We start from the raw sequence: 18,584 nt of genomic DNA, 5'->3' as shown, positions 1-18,584 counted from the left end.
GACATGAATATCTGGTCATTATATTGAGTATCTATGATGCAGTTGCACATTCTTGTCTGGTGATCAGAACAGGGCACTCTAAACTACACCCAGTATATAGAGGGTTGCCCATTCCTCTTGTGGGCATGTCTGCTGTCTCTATGAAATCATCTCAATACACTATACTTTTTACACATTAAAACCTGTGACAGTGCTGCAGTTATATTGGTTATGAGCGATGTGTGAAAAAGATTCATAACATCAAAATTTCATATTTCACAAATGTTTATTTTCTTTTTCAATGTATTAAAATAAACTCCAGTGTCTTTAAAAAATCATAATTTATTTAGCAGAAATTTAGGATTTATATTTACAAATATTAACAGTGGGTAATAAGCAAGCATAGCGATTATTATAATCAATTCTAGTTATCAATTTGTATGATCAGTGATAAACAGTATTTGAAAAAAGAACAAGTTGAGAAACAGAAATGAATATTTTAATGTATGATTAAAAATATCATAAAGGTTAGAGTAAGAATCAATTTGGGTGATTGCTAAAAGTTCCCTTTCAACAGACTATAAAAGACTGAAACACAAATACAGGCTTTTTGGTTTTGCATGGTATCACAGTGGGTTAACTGGCCCGTCAAACCATCAGTGCATAAAAAGGGGTGCCATGTCGGTCCACTAATATTGAAATAATTCAAGGTATATTTTTGCTGCGGATGTCTGCTCCAGCATACATTGTGATTTCCTGAGGTCTTGAAGGCTCTTCATTGTGATTCGCTGATGAACCAGTTCAGCACTTGCTCCTTGTTCTCTGACACCCATTTGATGTTGGCTGTTGTCCTCTCGATGGCCTGCTCCACTGCAAGGGTTCCTGAGCCAAACCCAATATCCTCATTGTCCTTCTTAAACTGCTGGAGCTGGGGAAGAACAACAACAAAATGAGACTTAAGGCCCAGATTCCATCCTACCACATTGTGGTTTTTCCTTCCTTTCGGATAATAACTTTAATCATGTCACATTTTTTCATCAATCACACAATGTTGTGAGTTCAGCAGCTGCAGAACTCAGCAAGCAATGCATCAACATGTTAGTAAAAGGTCCAGACCAGTTTGCAAAGCCCCAGTGTACTGCTACCTGCAGACACTACTATGTCACAGCATGACACACCCTGTACGCACATTGTGTTTGGTGCTAACTGGCGTAAATAGAACTACAAACTCAGCTAGCATATAAGCTATGCTCATTAGTCATAATGCTTCTCTGCAGTTAGTCAAAGGGAATTTTTTAGGAACTTTTGTATGAATCAACAGATGCCTGGTGTCAGTTTATGAGTTACAGAGCAAGCTGATTATATCTTTTTTGTTTGCTATGGGACAAACCGCTTACAAATCTTGTTCAGTTTACCTGTTTGAGTTCAAACTCTGTTGAGAACCTCTTGGTCACTCCACTGATGAGGTTTGAGAATGAGAAAGACCCCCTTCCATATCTAAGAGTTAGGAAAGACGAGGACAAAAAACATTAATAAAAACAAAACAATGGGAGAGAATGTTGCAATGACCACAGCATCTCAAGGGGTACATTGTAGATTTTGCACAAATATGGAATGTCAGTTGAAGACTCTGCCCTCTTTGGTCAATTTCCCCTGTGTATTGGGGGCTAAAAGAGCACAAATTGGCATCTTAAATTCATTGTACATATTTTGTCAGAGACATAGAAAAACATTCCTCTCAAGCCTAAGAACACCAACACTAACATTATTCCTCAGTGAAGATAACTTTTTAGATAAGTTTTTAGTCTTTTTAGTCTACTACAATATTTCTTTGAATGTCATAGTGGCATCAAGCATTCAGAGTTGCTTTAAGGGTCAGTACCTTTACCCAAAAGTACAAAATATCTTGATTTCCTCAAAACTCCCCAAGAAATAAAGCAATTAATTAGGATACTTGTTAATGCAACCTTGGCAAAAACGGAGGGAACCGTCCGGATATATGTCTTGGTTGTTTTTGAGGTTTAGATAATTGGAACCAGGTTTAGTAAGGAAATGGTGCTCACATTTTACAAATTAGAATTACAGAAAATCTTAGCCACTCCTCAAACGAGACCATGAACCACAGATGAGATCAGCAGAATTGCAGAGTTGGCTCTCTGTGTCAAAGGTTGCAAAAGGGAATTGCTTTTCCCGTTTACCATAAATAACAAAGTTTAAGATAATAAAGGGAACGCTTCAGTTCAGGCCTCACTTCTTGACTTGGTACAAGCCTGCTCCGTTTCAGCATGCACACATCCTCCCTGCTATTTGTTTCCTTTACAAAGTTGAGTTTAAAAGTATTTTTTTTTTCCATTACAATATCAACTGCAAACAACAGGCAAGTTATAAACCATTTTAATTCAAGACATAAACAAGAGTTGTCTACATTTAACCATTGCAGAGGTGGACTCTGGCAGTGAGTTTCTCAGTAACTTAGCCCCAAGTGTGAAGATGTCTTTTTTTAGTTTAAAATGAACCTTTTCTTGTTTTGAATATAAGTAATACAGTATACCTAGTTATAATACAGTGTACCTGGTATTCAGGGTGACGGAATTACATGATAAGAGCTAATAAGGGTTGATTGGATCATAAGACATTTTTCATCATCAGAGCATGTTTAGTTTCAGTTCATGTTTTTGTTTATTAACAGGCAGAGCAGATCCATGTTAATCATAATGGGTCCAACTTACTGTTTAAATAAGTACTCCCATTTTCCTCTGACAAAATCCCAGGCCAGAGACTGCCCCACCACATTTCTGGCGATGTACACAATGGTGGAGGTGGCGTCCTGTTTTCGAATTTTATTTGCATCCAAGGTGTATTCCAGGTACCTAGATTTAATCCCCATCCCCGCCCCCCAGAATAAAGATGATTTTGGCATCCAAATATTTTGCATGACAGACAGAGAGGAGTTTATCCTGATGCAGCAAACAAAATGTGTAGAACAGTTTTGCGATAACAATAGTGAAAATTCATCATTGTTTATCATTTGATTTACATGTTGTCACTCAATTAATCATCAATGACACTCCTTGCACTTCCTAGTGATGGTTATCTGTGGATATGACCTGAGTGCTCCAGCAGCTGTTAACACACCTGAACTGAGCCACGCTCACCTGTTCAACAGCCAGGGCTGCTTGGTGCATGCCAGGGCATATCTCAGCTTGTCTGCCTCTGAGGCAATGGAGGCGTTCTTGAACATTTCCCAGCCAAAGTCCCACTCTTCAGCGCCTCCAGCTGAGATGGCGCTGCAGTACACCGTTGTCTTCAAATTGGGGTGAATCCTAGACAACACAGCGTTCGTCACTCACATAGGCTAGGAGATTATATTGTGAAGCTTGTTTGGGATTGTCCCATTAATGGCATCCATTTTAAACACCACTTATCATACTGTAACCTGTCCTAGACAGTAGCTTTCATCTGACACAACCTCTTTTAATATTGTGTAACAGTCAAATAAAGCTGTGCATGTAAAGCATAAAAAGTCCATTATGTAACAAATGATCCTGAATGAATTAACTTTGTTGTGTATGTCATCTAGGAATAAGGGCTAGTACACACACTAAGATTATTGTAAATCCCTAGCGATCTTTACTGCGAGTCAATCTGACACACACTACACCTGGGCAATGCCAAAGATGCTGTGAGGTTATCCTCTGAGGTACTATCTGTTTTACATCCAGTGGCCCAGTGCACACTTTCAAGATTTATCTGATGTGTAATCAGCAATAATCAGGAGAAAAGTCTTAGTAGCTGTGGTAAGTTTCTGGAAGCAGGTGACGCTGTGCAAGCTCTCAGATGCTGAACTCACGGATTGTTATCTGGGTCCTGCATCCACTGCCTGAACCAGTTGGCTGTCAATGTCTGGCAGCTGTCCACGCCAGTTTTGCAGGCTAACCAAATAGCATTGATCTGATTGTACCTGAAGAGGGAGGAGACAGGGCTGTGTAACTGGTTTCAATCACACAGTGCCAAGATGGTAGGCTGTCACAATGGATGAGCTGCTAGCTACAGACAGCAGAGACGATGCTCAGCATAACAATACACTAACAACAACCTGTAAACTCTGCAATGAGTCTGTAATGTTTTACTTTTCAATGCGTTTGATTCACCCATTGTACTTTGAGTAAAATATTCCTTTCAGAATGTGGGTAGATTTTTCTTACTGGTCGCTGTGTCCAGAGGGAACTTTAGTCCAGTTGGAAGTGATCTCCTTGAAGTATGCCAAAAGAGGCGTGACTTGTTTTTTGAGGTAAACCTGAAAAATAAGCACAAAACCATTGTTATTTTGAGTTGCCATTCCTTTGACTAATGAGAACTATTGAGAATACACTCGATTGATTAGCAGTGCTTAAAAGACTTCCACCATACATCACAGTCACTATTATTTTTGAAATTTAATTTAATGTAATTAAATTATGTCCGGCCACCGTATGAAGATCAATTTAAGTGTGAGTCTTAATATCGGTTTATTGTAAACACCAGTGTCAACCACATGACAGTCCATCAGATAGTATGCATTTTTGAAACATCAAAAATCCAGTAAAGTCATATTTTTCTATATCTTTATTCACTCTATATCACGGTTCTTTTTCTTCTGTGCCTAAAAAAATCACACATCGAGACCTGGAACTGAACATCTTGCTCTGATGTGCTCTAACCTGCATTGGACCGTAGACCTCAGTGCGATCGAACAGCAGGAAGAAATCATCCAAGTTGTTGATGGCTGACTCCCATGGCATGTACTCCCTTTCCCGGGAGAGGTACTTGGTCGTTGTCAGAGCTAGTGTTATGTTTAGAATTTTTGCCCTTTGAAAAGATATGCGAAACATTGATATGACCTCAACAGCACAAGTGGGAGGCAAGTGCAGCCGCTCTCATGTGAAGTCCTTACCTTGCAAGATTGAAAGCGTCGTCCACAAGCTGGGCCCTGTTGATGACTGGGATGACCTTGACAAAGAGCAGGGAGACACTGACTTCACACTGGGACAGGACTGTTATTAAAGGAGTTATACTGTCCCATTCTGTCTCACTAGGACAACATTTTCATTTGAAATGATTGGACTCATAATATCGCAAATATGTACACATGAGCTCAAATACAAAAATCACTTAATCCGTACATGTCAACAACAAAATGCATGTAGCAGAAAAACAGTTACATAATAACAGGAATAGGAACATTTCTTCCTCTTAAGTTTATGACTTTTTTTCATAAACCATTCTTTCTTTCTCATACACTATCATCTGACAAATGTATTCCTTTTGATTTCCAAGAATCAACAGATAGCAATTGGTGAAGGAACTTGCATTAAGCAGGCCCACATAAAAGCGGCAGCCTTTACCTTGTGGTCAACACTCAGCTGGTAGAGGAGGCGTTCCCAGTTGTCAGTGTCATAGTTGACTCTGTAGTACCCAGAGACATTGAGGTTGGCCAGAACCCAGTCAGCCCCGGTCGTTCGCATTGGCTCGTGGCTATCTGTATGGTTGCGTAATAAAGGCATTGATCAGACAGCACCATGGTAGTTGAGGAATTGTAACTAGGAAGTTTAACATTCACTTCCTTGGTGAAGCAGTGCAATTATACTCTCAAGCAAGGTGCTGATCCTGGGTCAGTAAATATATGCCAGTAAATATCCAGCTGTATGAATGGAATAATTTGTAAGTCTCCCTGGATATTAATTGATAACGTAATCAATAATTATAAATTTTAAGGTCAAAGACATGACTTCACATGTGTAGTACTCTTCCTGCACAAACACTTCATGATTATTTACCAGGACCATATTGACTATAATAGTGAGTTTTATTAGTGATCTGAATACCTGTTTTCTGCAGCAGCCAATACTGTTGCTGTTCCATGGCTGAGTTCATCCATGTAATAGGAACATACCACTCGTAACTGTGGCCAGAGATAGATCACATTAGAACATAATCACTTCTAGTGTTGCTGTTTTGAAAAACTAGACTTGCTCTTGCTGAGTGTTGCAGCGCAATATAGCGATAAGGGACCTCAAAGTAGAGCTTTGCAGTTTTGTTGTGCAAATGCATACAGTGCTTAGGTCAATAAATATCTAGCTGGACAATATTTAAAACCAAAACTTTATGGATTTCCTGGATAAGCTCATATGATAAGCAAACAGATAATGTAATTGTGTTTAAATCAAAAGAACGCTGCGACAATATGATCGGTACCTATGGCTAAACAATTGTCCTGCCCACCCCAATCAGATTTGCTTGGCTAAGACGCACTTGAATTCGGACGGCCTGTCGACGACAGAGTCCGGGTCCAGGAGGAAGTGCTGCTGGGAGAGCTGTCCCGTGCGAGTGTCGATGGTGACCACGGGGAATCCCATCTGCAGGATCCAGCGATTCATGATGTCGTTCACGCTGTGTGGGAGACTCACTCCAGGGGTGCTGTCTACTGCCTGGCAACAACAACACAAAAATTCAACACGATGTTCCTACCCTTCATTTTAGATTAGAGAAGAGGTGGCTACTGATTGACACACAGTATTGACCTCCTGACACAAGATACTGACAGAGACTATTTTATTAGCCATCTCTTTGGGTTAAAACACTATTATTTCTGTGCAGCTTACATTCTGAAGGTGATCCCAAAGGTCCGTGTACACTGTGTTGTTGTAAGCAAATTCATTCAGATACGTCTGCAGGGAGAGATGTTTCATTTTAGCATACCCAAAAGAAATGTAAACATAAATAACAGCGTAACAAAGTTGGCATATGTTGATTGCCATAAGAATGCTTTGTAAGAATACTAATTTTAGATGGAGTGCTTAGTTGATACTGTGGACCACTATTCCACGTGCAACTTACATTATGCTATTGTCATTTCGCAGACACTCTTATCCAGAGCAACTTACATAGGTTGCAGTTTTTATAAATGTTATCCATTTAGCCATTTATACAGCTGTATATACTCAGTATATTTACTGAGGCAATTGTGGGCTAGGTACCGTGCCTAAGGGTACCACAGCAGTGCCCCAGCAGGGAGTCGATCCAGCAACATTTTGGTTAAGAGCCCGTCTCCTTACCAATGTGCTACACTCCCACCCCTCTGTATAAACTCAACCATTAACATGATTTCCATTAGGATATCCCTGCTAGCACACGGGGAGCGCTGTTCTGCTCACACTGAGTCCTTTTACGAAGACTGGCTCTGACAGGAACTGGGAAAGCATCCTCAGGACCGCTGCCCCCTATGGACAGAAACAGAAATGTACATCCACTCCATAGTAAAAAGGTTTTCTCTTCAGCTGTCCCTGGATCGGTGGTGTAGCAGGAAGTGGTGTAATGTGGGAAGGAAATTTACCTTGCTGTAGGAGATGGAGTCAAACAGCTGGCTGATTTCCTCAGGCCTGTTAATGTCCTCCTCTTTCGAGGACAGGGGGTGGGATGAGGCCAGGGCGTCGACCCCAAACACCGTGTGAACATCACTCAGGATGATCATGTCTTTCTGCGAAGCAACGGCACAGGTCGAGTCAGTCTCTGATGTGGGTGAGGCTGCACCATTCACTGTATAAATTGTTCTTTTTGAACTGTCCTCAGCCAGAGTCAATATGACTGTCTAAACAGATGCATAATGCTGATGAACAAACATTGTTATATTGTATGGCTGAAAATAAAAGCATGTTGGAGGCTTGTTAGACATCCATGTCAAAAAGAACAACACACATTGCATCTCAGCTCAGGTGTTGGAGCGCCTCAGTCCAGCAGCTCACTTTAAACTACTATCACTCGGAACAGCAGAGAGAAGCCAAGTGCATTTTGTTTAGATAATGATTAGTGGAATCAGGTGGTTGAACAACTGGCTAGAACAAAAGCTTGCAGCTATTTCAGGTCGCCAGGACCAGGGTCCAGTCGCAAGGCACTACTGTTTGGAAGGTGACATTATTTGACGTTTGTCCGGTAACCATTCAGCAATTCTTCAAGTGTGAACTGAGCAGCATTTCTTTGTCATCGTCATTGTTACGCCTTTACAGGTTTATAAGTACATAAAGCAGTGATGTAAACACTAAAACTCCTTTCTGTGAGGGGGAAGAGAATCCTTACAAAGTTCCATGTTGGTTCGGCATAGTCAGCGCCCAGGTACTCCACATAAGAGGCAAAGCCCTCATTCAGCCACAGGTCATTCCACCATCTCAGTGTCACAAGGTTCCCAAACCACTGAAAGGGGAAAAAAAAAACCACACGGTCAGCCTAAAAAAACGGGAAACGGAGCAAGGAAAGGCACTCTTCTTACGCAACGCACCATGTGGGCCAGTTCGTGAGAAATGACAGTCAGGACTCTCTCCTTGTTTCCGTTCGAGCCCACGATGGGGTCGTAGAGCAGGGCCGTCTCTCTGTATGTGATAAGCCCCCAGTTCTCCATCGCTCCAGCGTTGAAGTCAGGCAGCGCAATCTGATCTGGGAGGGAGAGGAAGAATAAGAACTGTGCCAATGGGCTGTGACCAGGGCTGCTTTCCACCAGAAATCATGTATTACATTGCACGTGTCTTTCTTTTCATCACAGTTTGGGTCATGTCCATGTAGACTGGTTCATTACATGTCTTGGAAATTAAAGTGGGGGTCGACAGGTGGAATTAATTAGCTCAGCTATTAATTATCACACACCAACCAGTGAGAAGCGGAAGAGAGAGAAAGAGAGACTGGACATCTGATATTGGTAGCAGATTTTTATCTTAACGAGGCTTAATGTAAGAAAAATAACATGCAGACTGTAAACTTTCTCCAGTTTTACTTTAAACAATGACTAACAGGATAAAGATAAGAACGACAATAAAAATTGAGTAAGTCATAGTAAGTGGTGTTTGCTCTTGACATGGGAGGGGCTTCAATGTACACTTTCAAATAGGATAAATATGCACTTGAATTGTCTCGCATGTAAAGCTTTTCATTAACACAAAAAATATGAGCAAATGAGAATTCAGTTGACAAATGTATTAAATTTCCTTTCTGTATTTCTTAAAATGCTTAATATGTATTTAATGAGATTTTCTTCTGCATACATCTTTCATATCTCGGTCATGATTTGCACCAGTTAAAAAATTCAGCTACGAAGTGTTTGACTTTAAACTGTTATGTTTGGTATATTCAGCTTTTTTACCATAGTATATGCATAAAATGTTTGTGTATTTAATAGGTTTGTTTCTGAATGCATCCTCTTTGTTTTAGTTAAATTTTACAATCCTTAAAAGCTACAAGTAAGAGAAGTTTGTTATCAGCATTTGTTACTTGCGGTACGCTAAGCCTTTTTAAGAGTCTTGTTAAGTGTTTTCCATGGTAAGTGTTTTAGAATGTCCCAGAGAGACCTGTACACGTCACTCAGATTGGTTAGGAACGAGTGTTAGTGCTACAGATGTTCCCCCTGGGAAAAATAAGTCATCCCCAGCAGTTCCCGGGAAATAAAAACAGGTGTATCTGGAATGTTTTGCTCAGGATAAAGAGAGGAAAGGTTGCCCTCGTCCAGAATTGTGCAAACTTTTCAACTAGACATCCCTCCAAACTGGTTCAATCAACGTTCAACCTGGACACCTGGACAACCTGGTGTGTGGCCCCCAGAAATCCTCTGACCAGCAGGGGAACCAGAGAGAATTTAGGGGGAAGAACTCTGCTCTGGTTTAAAATGGAGGGATGAGGCAGTTGAGCTTTTTTCCCCATTTTGCACCCATATCAGAAGAGGAGCAGTTGGAGCTCATGTAGATGGAGTTTGAGAAAGATGTCTCGTCGATATGGGAGAAGAGGGAACATTTGTTCCTTTTCATTCTGTGTATGATAAGGAATGAATCTATCCTTGGATATGTAGTCCCAGGAGGAGGCCTATAATCTGCTCAAAAAGAGGAGTACTGAATGCCAGCACAGCACAAACTGAGATTTTTTTAAAATATTATTTAATTTTGAAGGTGCCGTGATATTGTAAAAAGCACAGTATTTTAGCCCTTTAAAGGAACTCTTAAAAATGAAAGACGTGGAAAAATGGCTAGAGGCCATGTAAAAATGTAACTGTGTCAGGTTAAATAAAAAATAATAAAAGATACAAAGTTGTAGAATACAACAAATTAATGTATTTACCTTATTGTAAATGGTTACACTGCATAGAAAGTGTAAATGTCAATCATTTAACAATTAGATTTGCTGCAAGATCAGAATGAATGCATGAATATGATTTAAAAGGTGAGAGATGAATTGTGAAATGTAAATTCAACAAAACTATGTTTTGTTGTCAGGAGAAACAGAGTGGACTGTTCTTCTATTTTCGTTTCAGATCCTCCCTTAAGGGTGATTAGTCAGCAATTCTGTGAGATTCATATTTCCCCAGAACTGGATATCATGCTGTGCATAAATATTGCTACTGTGGTTTTTTTCGTTGTGACAATAAAAATCCATGGCGTTTATGGTTGCTTGATTTATGCTCAATGTTAATAGGAATGTGGTATGGTAATGGTTTAAGGCAGTACACCCTTTAACAGCACATGATGCTACTGTACCGCTAATAGCTGCACTCTGGTGAATGCACCTTTTTTAAGTCGCTAAAGATAAGAACATCTGTCAAATGATTATAAATAAATGTAGAGTGAGTTTCAAGACTTGCAAAGATTTTGCTATTTTGTTTCCCTCTTAAAATATCAATGAGTACATGTTTAATCTGTTGTGTGTCTGATTAAAGCCTTACCTGATTTAGACAGAGGGTAGGTGGCATTGTAGTAGCTTTCGTAAAACTTCAGGATTGGTCCTGTCACATTGTGGGCATACCCTCCCTGTCCTTGCTCAATGGCTTTTCTACGAGCCCAGATTCGAATCTGGGAAAAAAAGAAGAGACAAACATTCAATCAGCATGACTAAAAAAGATTCCCTTAAATTACCGGCAGAACCTTTACTCATTCAGCCCCAGTTTAAGAGAAGTGTCCAGAACAAACCATTCCCAGCTGAGCAGTCATTAGTCATAAGCAAGATAATGCTTGGAAAAGTTTACTGACACTTTAAAAATAAAATGTGCAAAGCTATGACTATGTGCAGGGTGGAAGATGGCATTGTAGAATCAGTGAGGTGGATGTCAGGACAGTGGGACTGATTTGTTAAGGAGGTTGCTTTGCAGTCCAGGGGTTTCAAGTTCAATTCAAGGTGGGCCACTGCTGTTGTACCCTTGAGCAAGACACTTAATTGGATTTGCCTGAAACATCCAGCTGTACGAAATGGATAGTACGTAAATACTTGCTAAGAAAATAGGAAACACAATATGTAACATCGCATCAGTTTCTTCAGATGGGGTGAATGTTAAAGAAAGTACCAAAACATCGTCGTTGCCTTTAGGAGCAGAGATATAGGCGAAATCACAAACAATAAAAGCCAATAGGTAGGTCGACATTCTCTTAGTTGGCTCGAATGTGGTCCTGGTGACTGGGGTGCCTTCTATGGTCATGTTGACAGTTTCTAGAAGAAAAGAGAGGAGAGGCATTGAAATAACACAGTAGCTTCACAGTTTAAAGACATGCAAAGTTATAAGACTGGACGTACAATGTAGTAAGACTGGACCTTTCAAAGCATTAGCAGCATGGTCAGTTTTCTTACACCGAGCCATGCAATGAATTACATTGTTTCCTCACCATTAATGAACCGGGCTTGCGTTGTGGTAGCAGTTCCAAATAGGGTAATTGTTGTGTGTTAGATATTTTGAAGTAGCTGCTAAGCCATAGCTAGAAGAAACTGTGTGGTTGAGGGTCTTGGTTGTTTTGCTACAAAATATGCTACTACTACTATGGTTTACAGCAAGGACATGTATATGGACAGATTTACATGAGTTTGCCCCTCAGCTTCATTTATATTCAGCAGTTTGGCAATGCTCCAAAACAGAATGAGTTTACACCCAGGTTTGGCCTTACTGTATGCTGTTTTGTTGCTTGCTTTGGACCTCCTCTGGATTAGAGGGTCTGCTAGTGACGGGATGTAAAAGTAAGCTAAAATTTACCATAAGGTTGTCTGTAGATAATTATGTGGAGATAATTAGATGCTGTCAGCAGCAGCCTCCATTATAAGAGCTGACAGCTAAGGTCTGGTGACTGTAGTGTGTAAGGTGGTGGCCAATGCGAGAGAGGTTCTCTGGGTGTCAGTGAGAGAGGTTCTCTGGGTGTCAGTGTGTCAGTGAGAGAGGTTCTCTGGGTGTCAGTGAGAGAGGACAGGTGGGGGCCGGGGGGTGCTCTGTGTTCATACCCTTGTCCATGCCGTTAGACAGGGCCATGGTGCCACGCTCATGGATCAGCGTGATGTGGAAGACGGCCTTCATCGCCGGCTCATCGAAGCAAGGGAAAGCTTTCCTGGCGTCGGTTGCCTGCATCTGCGTCGTGGCAATCACTCTGAAAGATTTAAATATTAACACAGGAAACAGCAGCAACCCTTGGGGGGGGAGGAGGGTTAGAAAGTGTTCTGAATCATAATAACAATTAGCCAGCTAAGTCCTTCTGACACATAATGCACTTGTAAAACCATTTTCAGATTGTTACTGGATTAATCATTGTGAGTGTATGATTCCCAAAGGTTAAACAAAATTTCAGTCACAAACTTTCAATAATTCTATCTAACATGAAGAACATATAAAAGTGAGGGGGGCAAAATTATATCAAATTTTAGAAAATGTAATTTTTTGTTCAAATAGCGTTGACTGAAAGATTAGAATTTTTTCATTTGGTTCAATAGATAAGAAGTACAAATCAGAACTTCATGTAGATGATGATAATCAGCACATCACTGATCTTTTTTAAACAGAGAGCAACACAGATTTAGGAGCAGTTTTACATTTCCAGGATATTGCCTTACTTCTTAACCCCATCCTCCTCATATTCGCTCCTGTAGAAGCCTCCGAGGTCATCAGCCAGCTCCCCTTGAAACTCTGTATCCAACTGGTAGGATCGTCCAGCAGCCAGTCTGCCGTTAAGCTGAACCACAAGGAACTGCGTGTCCACCTGTAGCCAGGTGGTCGTTATGGTCGGCGCGGTCGCTCCGGAGAGCCCGGTCAGTCTGGCGTGGTGGCCGTCGATGGCGGTCAGGTTCAGCTTGTTGGAATGAATGAGGATCAGGTCCGTGTCCTTCACACAGGTGAAGACCACGCTGGAGCTTCCAGTGAAGATGTACATGCCGTGTTCGTTCACCTGAAGCCTCGGCCACAGGGTCAGATTGTAGCGCTGGGGCTTTAGGGTGTCCGGGAGCCTGTACTTGTCCCACGGTTCGTTGGAGGGTGTCGGAGACGGGGTTGGGGCGGGGAAGGTGGTCGCTGGCTCGCCGTCTGTGGGTTTGGCCTCGTTTTTAGCTTTCTCTTTGTGGTAGACGATCGACAAAGCGATGATGGTCAGCGCGGCAGCCAGACCGAGTAGGAGAGCCATCCGCCCTAACCTCTTGCTGATGTAAAAGCCTTTTCCCATGTCTGACAGCTGTTGTGGTGCAGAGCAAGCAGGTCAAGCTGGTGTCTTTTTATTTATGCCCTTGGTTAACCCTCCTCACTCCGGCGTTAATGACTCATCAATTAACACGACTCTGTTCTGGTGCGCAGAGGGACGTTGTTTACCTCTGTGGAGAATGGTCATAGAAACCTAGAGGATGAGACAGATACAAGAATACTGATGATATCTTTATTTTTTACCTACCAGCGCAACATTGCTTGTCTTTTCCCATTAGCTGTAATCACTGTAACGGATGTTGTATGTAATATGGTGATTCCACATAGTATCTGGGAAAATGAAGCAAAGGAAAAAGTCACATTTATGCATATTTATAATTTAAGATATGCAATCCATTGCTTCACAGTGCACCATTGACTCTCTTCGTTTGACCAGCACATATTTAATAACATCATAAAGAAGCCCTGTGCTTATCCTACACTCTTTTATAACTGTGAAATATTGAATTCTGGTGCAAAAATCACATCTAACTAATTTTGGTGAATACAAGAACTCTGGAATTTCAGAAAAGTTAATACCACGTTACAGCAATTACCAGCGGAACAAATTACATTTTACAATTTATTTTTTACAGCATAAATGTTAAAGGAGAACACAGTATTAAGAAAACTATGCAGACACACAGACAAAAGGAGAAGATGGGGCTAAAGCCTTTGTCAAACCAAGCATAAAGATGATAATCTAAAACTCTGCATATTCTTTCTGTAAGAGCAGAGGTGCTAGCTACTGTAGCAGAGAAAGCAGCTAAAAATGTAAATAAAAGGTTCAGAAAGTGAGCTGTAGTTACAAGTTGATTAAATTTCAGACCACAGCTGGTACAGTCTAGCTAATGTATGACATTTATGGATGACATTAGGTCATCTTTAGGTCATTTCAGTCCTAATGAACTCAAAGTTTACAACTCGAGTCAATATAATCCCACCCTGTGCATAGGTATTATCACTGTGTGCTGCAGTATCACTAATAACTGTAACTATTATTGCACTGCAATTATAACCTCTTTGACTTGGTGATCAGAACCAGAGGTAGGTGTGGGATAAAACAGCAACTATTATATATATATATATATATATATATATATATATATATATGTAGTATTTTTTATAAACTATTTTTATAGTTGTCTATATGTGTATTTTTGACATGCCCTCTTATTTCTGTTATGAATATCATTTCCTGTTTTTTTTAGCCTTCTATGTAAAACACCTCATTCTAAATGTAGGAAGGTGCTGTACAAACAAAGGCCTTGTTAATTCAGTGACAGACAGACCTACTTAAATCATGAACAGTTTCCTCCACTTAAAATCTAATTCAAACCTGTTGACCTGAATGGAAACGGTGCCTCGAACCTGGCTTTTTACACTGTTTTTCTGGCAGTACAGTGCAGAGCACATATTTTCAGGATCTGGGGTGTGGTGTCCTTTTGATCATTCATTATGACATTTGGGAAGCACAGCAGGCCGCCGAGCGAAAGCCAAGAGGAAGATGTGTAAAGGCACAAAGCTGCAAGATAAAGGCTGTATGAGGTTTTTTTTGGCCCGCTACTTTTTTTTTTCCAACAAGTCAGCAGGAGTTTACAAAGTGCCAGCATGGCTGTGATACACAAGACAGCTCCCACATCTGGTGGATTACTTTATGGGAGTCCCACGGCGATACCGCGTTTGCAGCCTGATCGCGTCGGGCCTTTGCCTCGTGTTCGCGGTGGAGAACATCCGCACGAGCTCCCGGGTGCCCGGACGACGTCCCCAAGTGCGGCCTGCTCTGTTGACCTGCGGCTTGGTGCGGTCGCACAGGAGGAAGCTAAACATCTCAGACAGAGTCCCTGTTTTTACCATCATAACAATTGGTGGGGGTGGTAATGCAACACGACAGAGAACAAACCTTGCTGTAATTCACACTCCGTTCACCGTAGTGAAGATGAGAGGGGTTTTGGCAGCCATCTGTGGATTAGCATACATCATCCGGAGTGGATAAAGGACATGGTTCTACAAGCTAATCGTTCATTTATGAGTCATTTGGCAGAAGTGCTGGTAATGAGGCCACATGAACCACATTGCATGCAAAAAAAGGCAGAATGTGTCAGTCTGTCACAATGCCTCAGCAACCTGTGCCATGCTGAATCCTCACCATGTGCAGAAGTGAAAAACTTCAGCAACTAGTGTCAAAGTACAATAATAGCATTACCTGAAGTACTGAAAGATGCCATTTAAGTGCTGTATAACTAAGGACACCAGAGATGCCCTCTGAAGAGATGGGCATTCAGACTGTTAAAGATGGCGAGGGCCTCTGCTGTCATGCCCCACGGTGTGACAATATCCAGAGCCCTAAACCTGCTGCATCCTGGATTTTTATGCATGTGTCTGAAACAAGTGGCACAGTCATGCCCGGGAATCAGGTCGGAAGATTCACACGCTCTGTGTAGTTAAGTGTCGCTTGGTAGCCGTTTCCCCAGCCCGTCTCTCGTTACTCTTTCCAGGGGTACCGCCAAACAATTTACTGAGATCACTGTGTTCTGGTTCGATTAAAACGTGAATGGCAAATTATTGGCGCCAAAAAACACTCTTATCCTCCCCCAGCAAGCGGGTGGCATTCAATCTAACCGCTCTGGTGCTTTGTTTTTAACTTTGAATAATGAATTGAATCGAGTGTTACATTCCTCAGGTTCTTACACAATCATTTCCATTAATTTCAGTGACTGGGGAACTTTTTGCTGAAATGTGAATGTCGGAAGAATGTAGCCTCCGCTTAAATGATTGCCGCAGCTCTCAGATTAAATGTGTCCCCTCTCCTCTTGCATACCACTCAAATATGCCTCATTCATGTAACTGACAATTTCAGCTAATCCTGTGTGACTGACATATCGTATTTATTTATTTGGTTTGAGGGAGGGGTACACTGTGAATCAGATCCTCCTGAGAAGTGCCAGGGTAAAAGGAGGGGAAGAGGAAACATGTTGCATGGAATGAGGAATCTGACAAATTCATTTCAAATGGGAAGTAATGTACAAATCAGAGGGGAACCAAGATATGTGCAGCATGCAGCATATGACTGGCATCATATCTAAAAAAAAAAGAAGCTTCTAAACCAATTGTCTCTCCAGGCCAAATGAATGAATTGTAATTCAGGTGTCATGGTTAATAAACAAGCTCGACAAGGCAGCATTCCAACTCTCAGAGGGGATTCTTTCAGAAAGAATTTGTACTGCTTATGAGCTTTCACCTGGACTGGCCCCTCTGTTGGATCTGTGAATTTCTCCTGGAGATTTACTGCTCGGGGCTACTGCTGTTGTGTTAACATTAGCAAAAAAAGGCCATTAAAACCGAGGCGCCACCGTCAGCATGCCAGAACAACACGTGCCATTCTGCAGCGGGTGTTTTTGGTTTGAGTGAAACCAGCTTGATGGGATCTATTGGGGGCGTAAAGCTGCTGTTAGCATTGTTGATCCACAGCCGACTCCATCATCGAATGGACTTGTGATCAGTAGGATCCACCCCAAGTGAGATAAAACCTTGTACTTTAAGGTGTGTCAAATTGAGGTCCTGGAGTTTTTTACATGCATAGGTTTTCATTTCACACAATACACCCGGCTTCATTTGTTAAACTCATTAGTTAAGTACACATATATTCTGACTTCTTCTATTTATAAAATGCACAGCACTAAAATACAGAAAAACACAATATTCAGCTGTGAGATGTTATTTGCAAAAGTGTGTTGCAGTGGCAAAATGATTACATGACTGAACTAACTGAGTAAGCAAGAACAAAGGCTGGAGCAAACTAGTGCACACACAGTTCTCTAAGCAGTTGGTTTGAAAGACCCAATCTATGTCTTATCTCTAGAATGAAGGGCATTTGAAAAATATCAGTACACCAGCTCTATTGTGGGAAATTGGCTATTGTCCCATCGTGGTAATGTTTCATATTGTTTTTTTTAATATCTTCCAACTTATATCCTTTACATAATGTTCATTTACCTCTTATTTAAAATATGATTTTAATATCAGCAAATTTAAACTCTAATTTAGCTGGATACTTTTCAAATATTGAAAACCATAGTAGAGTTTCACTTTTTTATTTCACTAAAAAAATATTTTGATAAGCTGTGGGTTATAGTTTTAAATTTTTGCATCAGTTTCATTCAAAATGATTTCAGAGTCCAATTCTGCTATTAAATCAGTCTTACAGATTTTAAAACATTAACTGAAATGTATTCTAGTGAAAGTAGAGATTTGCTGGAATGTTTATGAATCATATTTGCGTTTTAGCTGATGGTAAGCATTAAAACACAAACATTAGTGGTGGTCACAGACACCCTGTAATTTGACATCTGACTTAGATTTCTCTGCACGTGACCCAAAGCATGCATGAAGCTGGCAAATAGAGTGTTAAACTGTGAAGCCATATCTAACAGAGAACAAATAAAGAATATGAGGTACTACATAGAAGTTAGGCGAGTTGAAGAAAACATAACACAAATGATAAATGCCCACCGTTTTAACAAGCTTAATGTGTTTGTCTAACCTGCCTCATGAAATGGTTGGTTCACTTCCCAGGGCAGCTTTACAAAGGAAAATTACACATTTAACCAGCACCTTCACTTGTGCTTCATGCATCAAACACCATTCACCTCTGCTGCATCTAATACTTAAATGTTTCTTTTGAAATGGTTCTTGTCTTGTCTTTTAGAAAATTTAACACCTTCAGTATGCAAAATAACAGAAAAATCTAGAATACTCACTTATCCCCTGGATAACCTTTAATTCTCAATATGTTGTTTGGAGGAAAAAGTTGGAAAACAGTCTAAAACTCCAAAAATAAAGTCTGCAGGGAAAAAATACACAAAACAGGTGGCCAATTTAAGATAACAGTATTAAAAATAGATAAATAGCATTATGCGCTGACTTGCAATAATTAACTCACAAAAAAAGCATATGCATGGGAAAGCTCCTGTGTAACGGTTTGCGAGCGGAGCCTGAAAACCACAGAGAGGCAATTTGCCACATGTGCCATTTCATCTTTGCCAGTTCCAGGAAATGATCCACGGTGCATGTGTTTTTATCAAGAACCTTGAATTCAACCCCTGCATAATTCATGCGA

The 18,584-nt window shown here is 40.8% G+C and overlaps 1 protein-coding gene across 1 annotated transcript; it reads right to left on the bottom strand.

The window, feature by feature from the left end:
- Positions 1–660: 660 nt before the first annotated feature.
- On the bottom strand, positions 661–13,451 carry LOC118787805 (aminopeptidase N-like). Its single transcript, XM_036543495.1, has 20 exons — positions 12,850–13,451; positions 12,214–12,389; positions 11,327–11,436; positions 10,712–10,838; positions 8,291–8,445; positions 8,092–8,205; positions 7,352–7,495; positions 7,173–7,238; positions 6,621–6,686; positions 6,271–6,446; positions 5,844–5,920; positions 5,364–5,497; positions 4,913–4,968; positions 4,680–4,827; positions 4,185–4,276; positions 3,830–3,940; positions 3,135–3,302; positions 2,709–2,849; positions 1,395–1,476; positions 661–907 (listed from the first exon to the last, which is right to left on the bottom strand). Exons 1-20 carry the CDS (start codon positions 13,449–13,451, stop codon positions 755–757), a joined length of 2,898 nt encoding a protein of 965 aa, XP_036399388.1. The 3' UTR covers positions 661–754.
- Positions 13,452–18,584: the final 5,133 nt, after the last annotated feature.

The sequence above is a fragment of the Megalops cyprinoides genome, chromosome 13 (genome assembly GCF_013368585.1).
Source record: "Megalops cyprinoides isolate fMegCyp1 chromosome 13, fMegCyp1.pri, whole genome shotgun sequence".
Taxonomy (NCBI): domain Eukaryota; kingdom Metazoa; phylum Chordata; class Actinopteri; order Elopiformes; family Megalopidae; genus Megalops; species Megalops cyprinoides.
This window is presented reverse-complemented; position numbering and strand designations above follow the sequence as displayed.

Coding starts and splice junctions, on each gene's coding strand:
- LOC118787805 (XM_036543495.1), bottom strand. CDS start 13,451: ATGGGAAAAGGCTTTTACATCAGCAAGAGGTTAGGGCGGATGGCTCTC. Junction 7,239..7,351: donor ACTCCATCTCCTACAGCAAG/GTAAATTTCCTT, acceptor TTCTGTCCATAG/GGGGCAGCGGTCCTGAGGAT. Junction 5,921..6,270: donor GACAGGCCGTCCGAATTCAA/GTGCGTCTTAGC, acceptor CTCTGGCCACAG/TTACGAGTGGTATGTTCCTA.